Consider the following 18,513-nt stretch of genomic DNA (forward strand, 5'->3'; position numbering starts at 1 on the left):
AGCAAAGCATATTTATTTTCCCATGGCCCCCTTTTTATCTCCTCTCTTTGCCAACATTTGCAGAGGGCTTAATTAGTGATTAACAATTTCAGGTGGGATGTGTAAGTCTCGCTGTGGAGAAGGAATCGGTTTGGTCAAAAATTACTGAAAAAATATTAAAATAGTCTAATTTTACTGATTTCCCCTTGCTCTAATTTTCAGTGGAAGAGTGGGTTCAGTGGCCCCTCTTGCCCAGGATGTACTTACATGAGTAATGCTCTCCAAGCTGTGAATGAGGCAGTGACAAAGCACAGACTGTGCTCATGGTAACAAAAATCTGGGTTTCATCTTTACCTGTGATGCAGTTGCTGCTCCAGTGTGCAACATCTGCCTGGCAAATGGGTAAATCTGTTGCTAATGTGTAGATGCCTCAATGGAAACCTGTGTAGAAGGTCTAGGTGAGGCATGGTGTGAATTATATTGCCATGGCAACCTGGGATTTCTTTCATCCATTGACATCCTTCTTTTTTGGCATTTTCACAAATAGAGTCTTCATAAATTTTTTTCAATACCTGAGTGGAATAGATCACTAAATTCACTGTTAATGCCATGATAAAAAAGTATGAAAGTGAAGTTCATGTGTGGGTACAGAAAGGTTACAGTTATTCTGCAGGTTTAAGTTAAATTTTTGAGCAGGAATTATGTCTGAAGAAGCCCTACATTTCTAAAGACATCAGGACAGAGGAAGAGAATGCAGTTCTGATAAACTTTTCCACTCCCAAACAGTCCCAATATAGATTCTGGAAGTCAGAAAAAAGCACTGAACAATTTGTTCTGTATCTCTAATATGCCACCTCATTTCTGTAGCAAATAAAATGAAATCCCTATAGTTGATGAACTCAAAAATGCATAAGACTTTTTTCCCCCCTAATTTATTAATAAAAAGTACAAAGAAAACGAAAAAGATTCTGGTGTTATTTATGAATTAGGACTAATTTCTTCAATCATTTTCTGGCACTTATAAATGACAAAGAAGAAAATGAAGAAATAATTAAAATAAAACTGTCTCTTAATCGTTTTTGTAACCTGCATCTTATACACTCCTTTCACACGAAAGGCATGGCTCTGTTCTTTTTCATAGTGGAGTTAATGGAGCTGTTCCTGGCTTCTGTGCTATTTACAGGAAGATGAGAGGAGATCACAGTCAACACTTCCAGCTTGCCCAGACCATTAAGTATTTCCAGTTTGCCCATGGAGTGCTTCCATTAGCAATTCTTCCCTCTCCAAGCACCTCCAGGTTGCCTGGAAAGATCTCTTCACCCCAGCAGCCTGGAGTACCACCAAGCACAAGGACACCTGGCTCCACTCCTTCACTGTGGTTTTTCAAGAATTCTATGGATGGATTTTTTATGGGATGGCCTTGGGCACTGCTCTGCTGAGGAGGAAGAAAAGTCACCTGAAACAGAGGTAAAGAGACTCAGAACACAGCCAGCTTCAGGTCAGCCTTTGGAAATCTCCAATGGGAATATTTTTGCCAAGAGAATTTTTCCAAGAATGCCAAGTGTGTTGTCCCACATCAATCACAGTTTGTTAGGCTCCAGTTTTAACAGTTCTGGTCCTCTGAGGGTCCTGTGCCACGAGTGCCCAGGCTCCAGCTGCAAGTGTCTGCTAAATTGCTCAAGTGAGCTGCTTATAAACACCCTGCAGGCAGGATTTCATTCCAAACCAGTAAGTGAAAATTATGATTAATTATATATTCCCAGAAGTTATGATCAGTTTATGAATCATTCATGGGAAAAAAAAAGATTACTAAATAGACTATGAATTTAATTTGCAAGCAATAATTTAAGCAACTTCATCTCCAAAGGTGAGGTCCTTTTCATATTTACCTAATGACAGTCAGCAGTGCAAGTGCTGGGTGCAGTGTTGTGAATATTCTGTTTCCACACACCAACACATCAAAATGCAGCTTTGCACTGTCCACAGCTCTGAATGCAAAGGGCAGGCTTTCAAATAAACAACTGTTTGCAGGCAGAGCTCAGAGGTGAAGGCATCACAGTGTCCCCACATTTCTCTTTACAGAGAAAAGCAAGGCATAATTCTTCCCAAAGATATTTCTGGGTTTCACATTCTCAGAGAAAGAAAAAACAATTCTTATCACATTTACTGCTCCTGTGTTGTTCACAAGTGGAATCCAATGTCTATAGGAAGGATTAGCTGGATGCAGTGAATGGATTTCAAAGAATGTAATGGGTTTGAAGTTTTTACTCCATTTTTGGTCCGGGCTGATAAGGAAAATGTCTGATTTGCCCAAGGATGCTCCACAAATTCCTGGGGGTCAGCTGCCCCTCCACTGGACATTTTACTAAGGGTTTCCTCCCTGTTTTCTCCTTTGGGACCAGCACCAACACTTTAACACTGCAGCTGGGACATTTGCATCACAGAGGGCTGGCAGGAGCACCATGGCTGAGATGGCTCTCGGGTCTATGAACAGCACAAGTTCTGCAGGAAAAGGCAAAGTCTTTCAGGAGAACCAAGCAGCAAAATTGGGAGATCCAGAGGGAAAAATGTTCCTCTCTAGGCCTGACATGAAGGCAGCAAACATCACAAGAAACACAAGGTAGGGATTGTAGTTCAAATGTAAACCAAACCACGTAATTCTGTTAAAAATGTGAAATCAGACTGACCAAGAAATCTAAGTTACTTTGTATACCCACCCTCTATTTGACTATACATTTGCTGCTGTGTAAAATATGAAGAGGTAATTGCACCCCTCAGAACTCAAAAAAATAAGTTATGCTCTCTCATCTATTATCTTAGGTGGAGGCAAGTTTCTAGCTGAGCCATTGGTGGTCTGCTTGACTGGTAAGGCCATCAGCAATTCCCCAGGAAAAAAACAGCCCAAAGTCCAATTTCCTTTAGAGCCCTTCTCATGCTGTAGGTCTCACCTCTTTCCCTCTTCCTCTCACAGCTTTTTCTCTCAAAACCCCCCATAACTGCAGACTGAGCCTCCTGCAAGGGCCCCACCCTCTCTTGTCAGCACTGAGGAGATTTCTTACCATGACCTCTGTCATCCCTCTAGGTGTACATGACAAGGGTCAGCCACTGGAAAAAAAGGAGAAGAAAAGGTACAATTAGACAGAAATGGTATACACCAAACCTTCAGACTTGTCTCAGGACCTTCAGGGGTGACCCAATGACCCTCAACTATCCTTTTGTAGTGCACAGGATAGTTGAGGGATTTTGGAACTGCCTCTTTCCCTTATTACAATTCAGACCCAGAAACTGTTTCCATATGTTGTTTTCCATGATAAATTATTGCAGCAGCTGCAGCAGGAGCTATTGCTGGGAAAGTTGTGGCACCTGCCTGATTGCAAGTGGAAGGGATAGCAACTTCTGGGAGCCCGGCTGTCCTACAGACTACCCTGTAAAATAGGTCCAGGTCCTCTGCTTGCAAACTGTGCTCTGCCCTTGGTGTAAAAGAAAAAATAAAAGAATTAAAACGATGAGGCCCTGCACTAGACACAGAGTGTAAACAGGAGCTGGTGAGATTGTAAAAGGCTGTTTTAAAAAACCTTTTTAAACACTGGGTTGTCAAATAACAGTCCCCAGACTGATAAAATGCAGTACTCAGGCATATCACTATGGAGCACAGCAGGATTTTTGCTTCAGACTAGCTGATAAAAAGCCTGATGTATCCCCATTCACTGAGCTATCCTTCAGGCTGTGCTTTAAAGACAAACAGCAGCAGCAAGCATTTGTCTGCTGGTTCTTTCTTAAAACCAAGATGTTTTGCAATTCAGGATTAACAGATGGGGCAGTAAGAAATGAGGGCATGGATTTTTTTATTTTTTTGTCACTTCCTCAAAGTCACTTTGAGCAATGTTTCCAGCAATGACAGGCTGGTGTCAGTAAGGGAAGACCCCATGCCTTGGCCAGGGATGGATGGAGCTGTGCTCCAGCGGGGCCAGGGAACCCCAGGGAAACACCTCCCACACAGGAGGCACTTCCAGCCAGGCAAAACCTCCACCACCATTTGCTGGGACAAAAACCAGTAACACAAATCACACATCATCTCTAACTTCACCCCTCTCATAAAATGAGCTCCCACGAAGAGAAGAGAAGAGAAGAGAAGAGAAGAGAAGAGAAGAGAAGAGAAGAGAAGAGAAGAGAAGAGAAGAGAAGAGAAGAGAAGAGAAGAGAAGAGAAGAGAAGAGAAGAGAAGAGAAGAGAAGAGAAGAGAAGAGAGAAGGAGCATTCTTACCTCCATTGCTGTCATCGAAATTTGTGATCCGCCCTCTGCTAAGTTTTGGAATGCATCTAGGGGCAGAACAAAAAACCCTTATTTCATGAGAATACATTGCATTCTTGCTTCTGACATAAGGCTGTGGCAGCTGAGGAGCAGAGCTGCAGCCCCTGTGCTGGGATGCTCTGCCTGGCCACATCTCATTTCTGTGCTGTGTACCCCTCCTGCCTTGGCCCTCGGATCACAGCCTGGGAAGGGATCCCAATTTTGGGGCCAGAATTTGGCAGAAGTGTGCAGTGCTCAATGTGGCTGCCTTCATCTCCTCTCATAATTTGTTTCAATTGTTTTCCTGCCTGAAGAGGGACAGGAGGATGGTGAACTAATGAAACACATCTTCCCACAGGGAAACTTTCTGCTGGTCCTTTTCCATCCTCCCTGGAAGTGAGTGATCACAGTGTGCCCTAAAGAAAGTGGTTCTCTTGAAGTCATTAGTATGCCTTGCAAGCTTTTTGCAGGGAATATAAATGCAGATGCTGCTGTTATTCAGCTAGAGTTTGAAATTAACATTGCTGAAAGTTTTTTTGACAGAACACTTTGCCATCAGGAAATTTAAATCCATTCAAATATTGTTATTCTATGTGCATATTTATATTGCAGTATGTCTAGGAGAAGCCTTCAAACCCAAGCATTTGGATAAACTCAAAACACAGTATTTTGAGGGGTTTTATTTATTTTGAAATTACTTTTCTCCTAGAAATATGCTCTTATAACAGCAATAAAAAGTTGAAACAAATTTAAGTCTGCCTATCCTTGAATGACACATTTCTCTGGGAGCCTGGAGTTTCCCACCCTGCATGGAAAAGACTTTGTGAGATTACAGGTGTTTTGAAACGTGCCTAGAATACAGGGAGAGGGTGGGAACAGGGCACAAGGGCTCATTGCTCATCTGGCCCTTAGGAGGCCACCAGAGCTACCTGAATGGCCCAAAGCAGGGAGGAAAGGTGGCACATCCAGCCTGCACTGCTCTGAAGAAAGGCACAGAACAAGGAAATCCCCATGTTGTGCCCAGAGCCTTGACAAGGCTGCAAATGCAGAGCTGGGCTTGCACCCAGCAGTCTTTTTAGGAAAAGTGGCAGCGCTGAAATTACCTCCTCTGGGCAGAGGTAAGTGCTTCTTTACTGCTTCATTAACTCCAGTTAAATAGAATTTGCAAAGAAGATGCTGCTTTTGGTTTGGGTCTCATCTCTGGCTATCTTGAAAGGATGAATAATGATTTAATGGGACAGATTTTATCTTCCCCGCTGCATTCACATCATCATAAAGGTGGGCTGCCTTTTATTCCCACTTGGCACCCTTATCCTCTCCTGTAACAAACTTATTCACCACGATCTAAAAAGTTTGAGAAATGTATTCCACATTAAACCCTCTGTAAAGTGGTAACTGAAAGAGTGGAAAGCATTTTAAGATTCTCATTACAGACAGCAATGAAATTTTAGATACTCCTTTCCACATGGATGCAACGGATTTGTCTTTACATTGGCTCTTAAAATGTAAAAGGATCTATTTTAAACAAAAAAAAAATTCTATGGAACTAATTTAGGCATAAAAACTTTCATCTATAGCAAGTGACATGTATAATCACAAAAAATGGGTGTTTACAAGCTTCTTTTTTTTTTTTTAATGAAAGCATTAAAACCGGGATACGCTCTGATTTTACAATACTTTCAGAGCTGTTTCTGCTGCACTCCCTTGAAATGGGATTTTCAGCAGTGTCATCCAAGCAGATCTGCTGACCACTGTTGGCCCATTAAACATCAGTGCTACAAACACATGGGAGGAAATGAATGCTCCTTTCTATGCACTGCTGAAACCCAGCTCATTCCAAAGATGAAATAAATTGCTGTAGCAATGTTCTAGTGCAGGGGTCACAGTTGCTGGCTTTAACCACCAATATTTCCAGTCAAAATGCTTATTATTAGAGTAGCAAAAATTACGATTTTGTAAAACACAATTTCATTTCCATTCAGGCAAAAGCTCTTTTACAGGCACTCCCTCCTTGCAAGTGCCAGGCAATAGCTGGATGCAGCATGGGGAATGGGCTTGTTTATCCACAGAGGATACTGGACTTTCTCCTTACCAAAAAACTGAGAGAACTTTACTGAACACTGAGCTACTTTCTTGCAGCTGGTTGCTGGAGTGTGTGGCATTCACATTCTCTGAACAGAGAGAGAGACATAATTTTCTCTCTCAGGGTTTTTTCATGGAGAAGCACAGAGAGAAGGAGAGAAAACCAATTCTTATCTCTACTTGCTGCTCCTGTAGTTTTTGCACATGTGGAATGTGTTAGGAAGATTGTTTACCTGAAGTGATTTGTCAGTTGGATTCTGCTGAGGATTGTTTTGTTTCCTTGGCCAATTGGCTCAAAACTGTGTCCTGGCTGTCTCAGACAGTCACAAGTTGTATTCTTTAGTATTCTTTGTATTATAGTATAGTGTCTCTTTCATATAGTCGTAATGCAACCGGGCAGCAACTGACAGAACCAGAGTGCACCGTCTCAAGCTACATCAGGGAAGGTATAGGCTGGATATTAGGAAGAAATTTTTCACTGAAAGAATAAAACTACGGAATGCTCTTCCCAGGGAAGTGGTAGAATCACCATCTCTGGATGTGTTTAAAAAAAGATTGGTGCCATAGTCTAGTTGAGGTGCTAGCGCAAAGGTTGGACTTGATGATCTCAGAGGTCTCTTCCAACCTCATCATTCTGTCATTCTGTAACATAACATAGTTTTAATAAAGCAATTGTCCAGCATTCTGAATCAATGGAGTCAGGTGCCAATCATTCCTAGAGTTGGGGTCACCTAGATTTTCTGTACCAGTGCACAGGAGATAAATCCAGCTCCTGGCAAGCCGGCTGCCCAAAGAGCTTGGGCCACACCTGGGCTCGGGGCAGCTGTGTCACTTGAAGCTATGCTGTTGGACCAGCATGATTACACCTCGTGTTGTGTCCCTTGTCCCTCTCTGAGGCTGGTTTGCAGGCTGCCCTGCTGCAGGGGCCCTGGCAGGGCTGGCACTCACGGCTCATGGTGTCGAGGCGCAGCATGCAGCACACGAAGTCGCGGAACCCAACCCTGCCGGCACCGTCGCCGTAGCGCAGCGTCAGCAGCCGCAGCAGCACCACGTCCACGGACAGACCTGCCGGGGAAAACACGCTGGGAGGGGATGGAGCAGCTCTGCTGGCCTCCTGCACCCTGCCAGCAACACCCTCAGCCCCCTCTCCCGTCACACAGCCCCTCCCCTGGACAGCTTTTCCCCCACTTCGTGCCCAAGGGTCAGGGTTGGGTAATGGCAAACCAAAGTCACCCCACTCGCTGACTCCCATTGTGGCTCAAGTCAGCAAGCTGCAAACACTGAGCTAACTGATCTTGTGTTATCTTGCTTTGCCTTTCTAGCTTTTATTTTCTATAAGAAAGGGTGATTTTCTTTGGCTCATAACTGTAAAAGTCTGAGTGTAGCATTTCCAATACCACCGGCTCTTTCTGCTAAAGAGGCAGATGCTGCATTGCTGCATGCTCAGGCTATTATGCTGCATAGCATGCCTGGGATTCTTAATTTTTACATTTTCTCTTCTATTAGAAAATGGTGAAGGGTGCATTTCGTTTTTATTAGCTGATTATTCAGTATTTGTGTCGCAGTCTGTTTGGATGGAAATCGGTACTCAATTGAATGAACAAAAATTTCTTTTTAGAACGATTCTTTTATTAGTTAAATAAAACTACCCTAAATGTGCTGGCTATATGAGAGGAATGATTTAAATATATTTTGCACTAAAAGCTGATTTGCAAAACAAAAGGGAAATTTTCTGCAGAGAGCTGGACTGATAGCTTTGGTTTAATGCCTTCTCTGAGACTTCAGAGAAGTCTCATTTGCTCACTCCAGGTTTTAGTAGCTCAGCTGGATGTGAAGTAACTTTCCTGCTTTTTCAACCAGCTCTGAACTTTTCAGTTTTAAATGAACTCATCATGGAGCTAAATTAGTTGAAAAAGCAGAAATAAAAGAAATGGCTTCTCTACACCTGTGTGGGGAGAGAGATGGAAGTGGTTTAGTGCCACCATTGACAAACTCTGGTTGCATGAGCCTAGTTGGAGGTCTCCAGCAGGAAGCAGGTACATTATGCTGAATAATTAAAGAATGGAAATACATTTGGGCTTAAGATACATTTCAAATTAAGGTAAACATGATTTTATATTCTTCTCAAATGAGATAAAGATAGTAATTAAAAATTAATCTAATTAATTGTCTTCTTTGAGTCTGGTTTTAAACCACTGTAGCAGTGAGCAATGAATTCTATTTTTAAGCTTTTGAAGATAGTAGGAATTCAATCAAGCTCTCTCCAGAGAGCAGGTTCCAGTAAATATTACTTGTGGCATGCTACAGTCAACCCTTACACTAATAAAACACCAAGAATTTGGCCTGGTCAGTCTGGGATACACTTGCTCACTTGGCAACATCTCTCAATCAACCTCATCAACAAAACTGAAGGGTCAGTCCCCTCTGTTCCCAAGACTTTTCAGCTGATTTGTAAGACTACTTCCCAAACCTTTTATCTGCTGGATTCCTCACTCTGGTTTTGGCCAAGATATTAACTACTGACTTGATGTTTCCCTATTTATAAAAATTATTTTGAATCATTTGCTGTTGCCAAAGAGGAGTTTGTAAATACATCAGGTCAACGCTGCTGCATTTCAGGGCAGCACTGCTGTTAATGCAGCTGCCTGCTTTACTCTGATCCATTATTATTATTATTGGAAGCATTAAGAAAACAGTGAAAATTAAGCACACACTGCAGAGTTTTGTTGGGGAAAGCACTGAACACTTCAGGGAACAGCTGGCTAGGAGTTGGATTTAGATACATTAATACCATTCCCAGAGGTAGCACCAATCTCCCAAACCCCTTCTGGGGTTCCTGCTCAAAAGCCAGGACAGGGATCAATCATCCCATTGCCAAGCCAGATTCAAATGCAGATGTCCGGCTCAGAGGGCAGCAAGAATGAGCTTGTAATTTTCTTCCCCACTCAGAACTACTTCTAGTCAAACACGTATTGAATTTTCCACTTGTCAGTGCCTTTTTATGCCTTCAAACAGCTGCATTGTTTTGGCTGGCAGGACTTTTCCATGCACAGTTTTCCTCCCAGTTTTACACTTTAGCATCTTTCTCACAGAATGGCAACTTCTCCTTTGCCATTTGGCACATCAGTGACCAGTGAAACTGTGATCAGTGCTGATCACCTGTCTGAGAAGTGCAGGGGCAGCTCAGACAGAGCTTTGCCCAGCTCTCAGCAGCAAAAAATATTAAATAAATACATATGCATCCCCTCAGCTGATGGCTTCCAGGGATAGCAATCCTGTGCCCGTTTCCTCCTGGGACAGCACCCTCTGAGCTCCAGAAGCCAAATGGGAGCTTCTCTAGTGCACAGTTCAAAGGGGATGGCTGTGTCAGAGAGGTACTGCATGCACAAAGTCTCCTTTGAGAGCATTTAGCTGAAGTGCTTTACTCGTGTGCAGTCACTGAGAGTTTCACACTCAGTAGCCAACAGAGGTCAGTGCAAACTAAATAAATGCCTGTCAGTGTGCCTTTCCCTTCTAGACTTAGTCACTGCCCTGGAGAGGAGCTGCAGGAACTGAGGAAGTGCAGGAATCCATTCTTCCTCTCTCCTTCCCTCCCTGCTGGATGTTCCATCCATGATCTGGAAGCAGCTCTGGCCAGTGCTGCATTCACTTCTCTGCATCTTTCTGTGCTGTTCCCCAGCACAGATCTCTCAGCAGAGCTGTGATCTAACTGGCATCTCTGGGAAATCCAAGCCACTTTCTCCCCAGAAATCTTTTTTTCTTTCCTCTTTCCATCTCATCCTTTCCTTCAGTGCCCCAGGGAAAGCAAGCGGAGCTCTCAGCCCCTCTGGGTGTACCTGCTGCCTGTACGGCATTCTCCAGTTCAGCAACATCAAGAAATCCAGAACGGTTCCTGTCTTCCCTGAAGAAGATCTCCTAAAACACAGTGCAAAGGCAGATTTCAAGCTCTTACCACCCACATTTACCACTACAACCAGTTCTCCTCCCTTAATAAATATGCTGCAAAGAAGTTCAACAGGTGAGATGGGGTGGCTGTGACATGGGAGGCCCATTTTCAGAAGGCTCTGACAGAACGTTACTGTGTAAGAAATCCCACAGTTTGGGGTGGGCAGAAGCCTTTTTGCTTTCCTAACACACCCCAGCACATTTGAGGCACTGTCAGTGGAAAGAGCGCCCCTATCTAGATGGGGAAATAGGTGGTCTCAGAGCATCTCAAGATGGAAAAAATTGGAGCCCACCCAGCTTGAGGTGAGTTTTGAGGAAAACCTGAAAACCTGAGTCTTGAGGAATCCCTCCTGTCCTGCACCAAGGCTGAGGGAGAAGGACCTGACACAGAGAAGCAGCCAGATATTCCCTGAAGAATTTAGTAGGACCCCAAATACCATGTCACTGCTTCCAGTGCCTATCCTGGAGCAGAAACATTTCTCCCAGACAAGCCTTTATCAGATCCTACACATTCCCACTAGAAACTGCAGAAATGAGGAAATGACATTTTTCAGATTACTCTGTTTAAGAAGTCATTTCAAAAAAAAAAAAAAAAACAAAAACCTGCCAGTGGTGGCACAGACACAGAGATTTCCATCAGATTCTGAGTCTAATTGGCCTTCCTACCTTTCCCCTCGATGCTCTGTGTGCTGGAAAAGCCTGGGCTGCTCATTTGGAGCATTTTACACACACCACTGCCTCCCTGGCGTGAGAAGAGGGAACTCTGACCCGCTAAGCAAAGCAAACAACCCCTGCAAGGCTTCTCCCATTAGCAAGCAGCCTCTGCAAGGCTTCTCTCCCAGAGCACCGAGCATCTGCTCCCCGCTGCTGGAGAGCCCCGGGGCACGGAATTCACAGAATCCACAAAATCCACAAAGTACCCAGAGCATCCCGAGAGAGAGCCACCCCCTCCCCTGTACCCTGTACTTAGTGAGGCTCCTCCAGAGGCTCCCAAACTCCTGCAGGGTGAGCCTCCCGTTCGAGTTGAGCTGTGCATTTAGTTAAGGATGAAGCACTTAATGAGGGCTGAACCTGGCTGGCTTTGTTGCTGCCTGCATGGAGCTGAACGCGTAAGATGCAGCCTCTTCGGCGGGTCATTTCTTGCTGAGAAAAGCAAGAGTTTTCCTGCTCTCAGTGGTGTTTAAATCCACCTTTTTTGTCACACTGCACAGCTGCTCATGCCTGTGCTCACAAACCACAAAAGGTTTCTATTTATAAGGTGCCTTTAACCGCAGGGTGACGTTTAGTCCCGGAGCACGGACACCCCTGTGAATGAATGCGGCCCCATGGCCTTGCCTCTGCACAGGATCTGCCCTGCCTGGATCCTCCGGGAGAGCAGGCCCTGAGGAGCCAAGAGCACGAGGAGATGATCCCAAACCTCCATTCCCCACCCAGGAGTCCTGGGCAGACACACAGCACCCACCCCAGTGCAGGATGGTGAAACCTCCCCGAGAGCAAAACTCATCCCCACTGAAATGCAAGCAGACAAATGCTGCTGTCGTGGAACCTGAGTGAAAAAAGCTGATCCTGGCTTTGCAGGCCAGGATAGGTCACACTGTACATGGGTTATCTGCAGGCCAGAGAATTAAAAATCCATCCTGAATTACAGCAGAGCAGAGGCTTTGTCAGCTCTTTGCACGTGCCATGCATTCACAGTGCCCACTTATCCCAGGACAGGCTTTGCAGAGGAGGAAAAATCTCCTTCACTGGCTACATGCTGAAAGCTGGAAAGAGAGAGGGACTTCTGGTCATTTTAATTCATTTTCTGGCAGTTTTTAAAGGTCTGAAAATGTCTCAAAGCTTTTTTGAGGCACGGAGGAAAAGAGACAATGAGGAAGCAAAGAGGCAGAAACACAGGAGGGAGATGTATGTCTCCATCAAGGAGCCCTCTTGTTCTACAATGTCCAGAAATGTGTTTCTTGTGTTGTCTTGTTAACAGTAAAAAGACTGAGTCACTCAGCTAAATAGCAAAGATACACTGGAAATCCACTCTGGGATGGCCTGTGAGGCCGGTGCCTGGCATTCAGCAGTGACAGTGTTTCTGTCCCTGACACCAGCACTGCTGGCACCCTGCTGAAGTGCCACCACAGGCAGTGCAACCACCACAGAACAGCTGAGCTATGCCTCAACTCTGCCCTGCCTCCTTGTCTCAGCTCTGCCTGACACCCCCATCCAAGGGTGAAGCTTAGCCAAGCCCCAGAGGGGGCAAAATGAGAGCAAAAGACTGGCTGGCAGCAGAAGGCTGATCTTCACCTTGCAGCAGACACAGCAGAGCCAGGGCATGCACAGCAAAGTCCTGCATGGACTGTGGGACAGTTATTTATTGGGGATTTGGGCTAATATTTACTTGCAGGTTCTCACACTGGGATGCTCAGCTCAGCCATAACTCAAGGCAAGGATGGGCAGCACCAGGGAAGTTTATTGCTTCTGCTGAAAGGATACATCCATCAGAGCTAAAATGCCTCTGCATGAATCAAAGCTGAATCTCCCTCCCAGGCTGGTCATTTCATCTGCAAGGATTGACAAAACAGAAGGAATTAGCAAGAGCAAGGGCTGTGACAGGCATCAGGACAGCGTTCTGAGGCAAGGAGAACACCCGGCTGAAGGCTCACACAGTTGAAAAGCCCCAGCTTTTCAGTCTCTCACACAGCAGCAAGGGCTCTGTGCCAGGCTGAGGGAATCTGCACATCTCAGACACCTCTGTCTTCCCCAGGGACAGGTGCCCTGTGTGGGCTCACCCTGCACAGCCCCTGCCCAGGGATGGATGTTGAAGATTGCCATGCAAGATGTTTTCCATCACCATCTGTATGGCAGATTACCTTTGTCAAGTGGACAGTTTGCCTTATCTATCTCTTTGAGTGACCACATTCACACCTCCTTCGGGAGGGGACATCTGCTGATAACAGACTATTGAATGTCACTGCATGACTGATAAGAGCTATAACATCCCATTGGGAGATGCTCTGCCCAGAGGGAGGAGCCAAGCATTGCTACCCAGATATAATCCAGAGGTTTTGAGACACCAGTATGGCTTTCTCCACTGGATTCCCCAGAGGAACAGCAGCTGTCTCTTCTTCCCCTGGATCTTCAGAGGAAGAATACATCCTTCTCTACAGGACCTCCCTTGCTCCAACAGAACCACCCCTGACACTGCAGGAGGGCTGCAGCCACATTTCCAATGGGACTGCTACCAACACCCCACAGGGTGTCAGGTTGGGTTCTGACTCTGTTGTTCTAGTGTACTGAATTGTTTATTTTATCCTTTTTTTTCCCCTTTCCCTAATAAAGAACGGTTATTTCCTGCTCCCATATTTTTGCCTGAGAGCCCCTTAATTTAAAATTTATAGCAATTCAGAGGGGTGGGGAGGGTTTACATTTTGCCTTTCAGGAGAGGCTCCTGCCTTCCTTAGCAGACTCCTGTCTTTCCAAACCCAGACAAGGAAAATGACAGTGACAAGAAAGGCCCCTTATGCTGATTTAGCAAGTCCTAAGAGCACTTTGAGTCTGGCTGAGCACATGGCTGAGCTGGCTCCAGCCCCCAGCTGTGCCCCTCTCATGCTCTGATCCCACAGTGCAGGAAGCCACAATGAGGATTAAGGACCATCAGGACACCATTAAATCCTGTGACTAATTGACTCTAGTCCGAGGATAAGGAAGCACCAAAAGCTTTACCTTGGGAGATCACTTCATTAAGGAGTTGTTTCAGCTGCAAGGCATCGATAGTTGAGCCCTGATGCAAAATAAAGCACAAAGAGATGTCTGTGAGCATCAAGTTTTCTCCTGTGCCACTTTTGCCCAAACCTTTTTTTTCTGCGACACTGTGTCAACCAAGAACCTCTGTTTATATCCATCAAAGGAGCAGCAGCATCCTCTCTGGAGCACGACCCGGCTCTCCATGCTGCTGGGCCACTCCAGCTGCACTTCCATCCCCACGGGGTTGGCTCTGCAGGGATGGGGAGCTGCGGATGGGCAGCACAGCAGGCACAGTGTGGGAGGGCTGGGAGCACAGGCAGTGCTGCTCATCAGCCACCCCAGACACCCCTGCTCGTTTTCACCTTCACGCATTGATGTCACCATTAACTGCCAGAGGTTCATTGTGCAGGGACTTTTGACAGTGATTTTTTTCCTCTTGACTAAGTCAAGGAGTTCTTTATAACAGTTTATTAAACCATTAAAAGCATCTCCTGTGAACACAGAGCTTGGCTCTGAAAGAGCAGGAATCAATTACTCAAATGCTGACTGATGTCTGGTTTCCAAGTGCTGAGAAGGCAAATGGAAAATGATGCTGCTGAGAGGGGGGGGACTACCCAAGGCTTTCTAATTGCTTTCAGCAAATAAACAAACCAAGCAAAAAAAAAAAAAAAAAAAGAAGAAAGTACACATGCAAGCCCATCACCAGCTCAACTATAAATCTCCAATATTCCACTGATATATGGCACTAGACAATCTATCCCAGCTGAACGTCCCATTTTTCTGGAGGTTTTGGCAAGTCAATCAATACCATTTTCAGGGTATCCACTTGAAGATGGAACTACATTAAAAAAAATCTAAATGGATTTGTATCAACATCATAGATCAGTTTTTCTGCAAGTCCACATGTGGTGATTTTTTAATTTTTTTTTTTTTCTCCAACAATATGTTTTAGAGAGGGTACCTGCTTAGCATGTCTTAGGAAAAGAGCCTTATAGGAGCTATCCTGGTTCTGTCTTGGTACATCCTGCATTGAAAACAAAGAGCAGACATAAATAATTCAGCTACTGGAGGCAAAAGTCTGTAGATCCAGACAGCACTTTAGAGGGACAGGGAATGTGCAGCACAGGCTGCAGTTTTCACACCCTCAAAATAAAGCGGCTTAAGAGTGAGCAACTGCTACTGCAATGAAGGAAGAAGCATATTTTGGGTGTTAGCAGCTAGTACAACCAGGAAGGAGCAGTTCAGGGATTAAGGAAGATGACAGAACACATCCAGGGTGGAATTCAGCAAGTCAATACATGAGCCTGATCCTTATTGATGGGCCTTGGTTGGGACACTGCTCAGGGCATGGGAAGATTCATGTGAACCAAGAAAACAGAGCAGAAAAGCTGACTTTTCCTTTCTCTTGTACCTTCTCAGTCCCAAGACAAGCTTGGACTATACCTGAGCAATTGCAATTCAATGGTTAAGTGATTTTTTTTTTCCCCCAACCTTCCAGTGAAAAGATACACCAGGCACTAAGGGGAATTATCCTTAATGTTATAAAGTCTTCAGAAAAAAATCTAAGCCCAAGACCCAATGCCTTCATCTCTGTGTGAGAAACTTCACAGCAAAGAAGCCCAAATACCTGAACAGGAGCAGAAACTGTGGGTACCACAATTCATCAAAGTCAGAACACTGGCTAAGGACAACAGCCAGGTAAACTGATAGCTTGTCAGTGGGAAGAGATAAAAAGTCACCGTTTACACCACCCCTCTAATGGGGCTTAATTGTGTGCTGGAAAATGAATCACAAGGAAAGGACTCAGCTTTCTGTTCTCCTTCACACCTCTGGCTTCAAAGATCTGTGTCTCTGAAAGTTGAAAATAGCAGCCTCTCTGTGGCAGGGCTTTGCTGGTGGGACCAGCCCTGGCAATGTGCACAGCTCACAGCAAGAACTCAAAAAACCCATGGTGGCTGGGCTGGAGAGGACAAAATCGGGGTTGGACTAGAGATGCAGCCAGTTTCAAAGTTTGGTTTGCTTTCTGTCTCTGTCTCTGAAGATATGTCTCTGAAGATATCCTGATGAAAAGCAGCAGAAATCTGATTTGAGTCTCATCTCTATGGACTCCTGTGCTTTACAGGGTACAAGCACTTAAAGGGAATCATCCCCATGGGGAAGGCATGTCCAATCCCACTCATAGGAATTATGTTTCCCTCTCTCCCCGCCAAAAATATATACTCATTTTACAGACACTGGAAGAAATTAGAATCTTTTAAGCATTCTCTCCCCTGCTATATTTGGTTTGTCAGAGTGTTAAAGATGGTGAGGTGAAAAAGACAGATGGACACACTCATAAAGGGACTGTATAAGTCCTGTTTCCTCAAAAATCAGGCTCTGAAATAGACACATGAGAAGAGGAAGGGCTTTTTTGTCACTCCCATCTCCCCAGAGAGGTGTCCTGCCCTCCCAGCAAGGTTGCAGGGTGCCAAACAATGGGACAGTGGTGGGTGGTAGAGGGAGAAAAGAGCAGATGAAGAGGAATCAGTAGAGGTGACCAAATGATCACCACCAGGTCTTACACCAGTTTCCAGACTCTTACCATTGGCAGCTCTGGGCTGGTCAGGGAGCTTGAATTCCTAGAAAAGAGTTCCAAGAATCAAACTGGGAGAAAAGACCCCTTTCCAGAGCACTGATTTGCTGCTGTGGAGGAAGGCAGGCACCACCAGCAGCCCTCACCCAGCCCACAGCCCCACAGGATGCTCAGCACCCATGGCCCAGCCTGGCCCAGCTCAGACAAAGCTGCTGCACCACTCCTGGGTCTCTCTGTGCAGATAGGGCTGAGTTTCCAGCATAGAAATGTAGTTTGTCTCACCCTGAACATGCCAGGACTGACCTCACCACACAGAACACAGGGCTGCCCTGCCTTGAGCCACTGAAAATTTTCACCTCCTTTCTCTTTGCTCAGCTTAACAGTCAGGAATAAAAACAGCACCTGGGCTATTAAAAGGCAACATCTAAATGTCTGCAGCCTGCCTGAAACTGGGCCAGGGTCACCATTGCTAAGACATCACGTTGAGTGCTTGAGTTTTGCTTTCAGTAGAGAAATTAGACAAGCCAGGTTCTATTTTTATAACACCTGTATAGGTAAGTGCTGCAAAGAGTCACTGAAAGGTCATCTCCACACCTGGCTGAGTTCAGGAAGGTCTGTGAGGGTCAGAGGTTCTCCTGGAAAGCTCACTGCCAGGGCTGAGCTGTCTCACACATGACTCACTCTGCTGAAGGCAGTCCAGCCCACAGTGCACACTCTTTGTGTTTGCTCCCATAACTCAGCAGCTGCCTCACTTGGTTCTGGGCTGTTTTTGCCAGGGAGGGGCCAAAGCCTGGAAAGCAATCTCATTATTGAGATATGGGCCAGTGAGGTCAGAGCTGCAATCACATCCACTCTAAATCTTGCTGAGGGAAGGCACTGCACAGTGATGCTTGCAGGTCATTTGGGGAGGCTGAATGCTGGGACTCAGAGCTTGCTCACCTGGAGTAAACCACACCCAAATATAAACAATACCACATTCACTGGCAATGTGAGTGTATGTGTGGTAATAGCTGCCTTTGCATGAACTCAGACACCATTTTTCCACTACACTTATCTTCAAGGCTGCTGTCATGCCCACAGGGAGCCCTGCCTGTCTGTGAGGTGGCTGAGTGAAAGGATCAAGGCCTTTCACTGCTCTTGGCTTCTCCAGGTCCCACTCTGAGCAGAATGGGACCTGATCCATCTGAATGCAATAAAATACTGAACAGCTGCTAAGAATTAGGGAAAACAAGCTCCCCATCCTCCTTTCAGCAGAGAGAAATGTCCCCACAATCAGGGGTAGAGGACACATTTCACAGTTATTGCTCTCTGTGCCAAAGCTGGGACCCTTGGTGGCTGCAGATGAGCTCCTGCCCTGCTCTGCAGTGCCACCCTTGTGCAGCTGAGTGCACACCTGATCCCACTCACCTTTACCCTCCTCTGTGCCTTCCCCACCCTCCAGGGACACACCAAAAGCAAATTGCCCCATCAGTTATCCCGACAGCAAAGAGTTAATTCCTGGCACTCTCTGGCTCTGGGGCCTTTAAGGAGTGTGTATCATCTTACTCATGGTAGTCCTGATTCTTTATGAAAATCCTTAGGAGAAATTGGAATTCCTGGTCCTCTGCTGCAGCAGGAACCACGGCGTAGGTCCCTGGGCTCAGCATCAGGCATCTGGTCACATCTCGAGCCTGGAGAAAGGTTTGCTTCAGAACTCTGGAGTTCTCCTGAAAGAAAAATACAGCTGGATATTTTCCTGTTAGGGACCAGAGTAAATCAGGCAGCACACTCACACAGCCTGCCAGCCCCACACCTCTCTGAATCTGCATCCATCACACCCCAACCTCCCCCATGGCCTGGAAAGCCCAGCCAGGGGACAGGCTTTTCTCAAGGACACATCAGAGCTGGTCAAAGACAGAGAAAGTGAAAGAAA

General features: G+C 45.5%; 1 protein-coding gene across 1 annotated transcript in view; it reads right to left on the bottom strand.

The window, feature by feature from the left end:
- Positions 1 to 944: 944 nt before the first annotated feature.
- The window catches only part of LOC132071313 (calpain-13-like), a 47,535-nt gene continuing 29,966 nt past the window's right edge, over positions 945 to 18,513 (bottom strand). Inside the window, exons 11-21 of the mRNA XM_059468858.1 lie at positions 18,147 to 18,307; positions 16,611 to 16,647; positions 14,991 to 15,053; positions 14,009 to 14,066; positions 12,779 to 12,846; positions 11,257 to 11,325; positions 10,189 to 10,267; positions 7,301 to 7,417; positions 4,244 to 4,299; positions 3,039 to 3,084; positions 945 to 1,435 (exon numbers count right to left, since the gene is read on the bottom strand). Coding sequence (XP_059324841.1) covers positions 3,058 to 3,084; positions 4,244 to 4,299; positions 7,301 to 7,417; positions 10,189 to 10,267; positions 11,257 to 11,325; positions 12,779 to 12,846; positions 14,009 to 14,066; positions 14,991 to 15,053; positions 16,611 to 16,647; positions 18,147 to 18,307 — 735 coding nt within the window. The 3' untranslated portion in view covers positions 945 to 1,435; positions 3,039 to 3,057. The remainder of the gene's footprint in view (positions 1,436 to 3,038; positions 3,085 to 4,243; positions 4,300 to 7,300; positions 7,418 to 10,188; positions 10,268 to 11,256; positions 11,326 to 12,778; positions 12,847 to 14,008; positions 14,067 to 14,990; positions 15,054 to 16,610; positions 16,648 to 18,146; positions 18,308 to 18,513) is intronic.

This window comes from Ammospiza nelsoni, chromosome 3 (assembly GCF_027579445.1).
Source record: "Ammospiza nelsoni isolate bAmmNel1 chromosome 3, bAmmNel1.pri, whole genome shotgun sequence".
NCBI lineage: Eukaryota > Metazoa > Chordata > Aves > Passeriformes > Passerellidae > Ammospiza > Ammospiza nelsoni.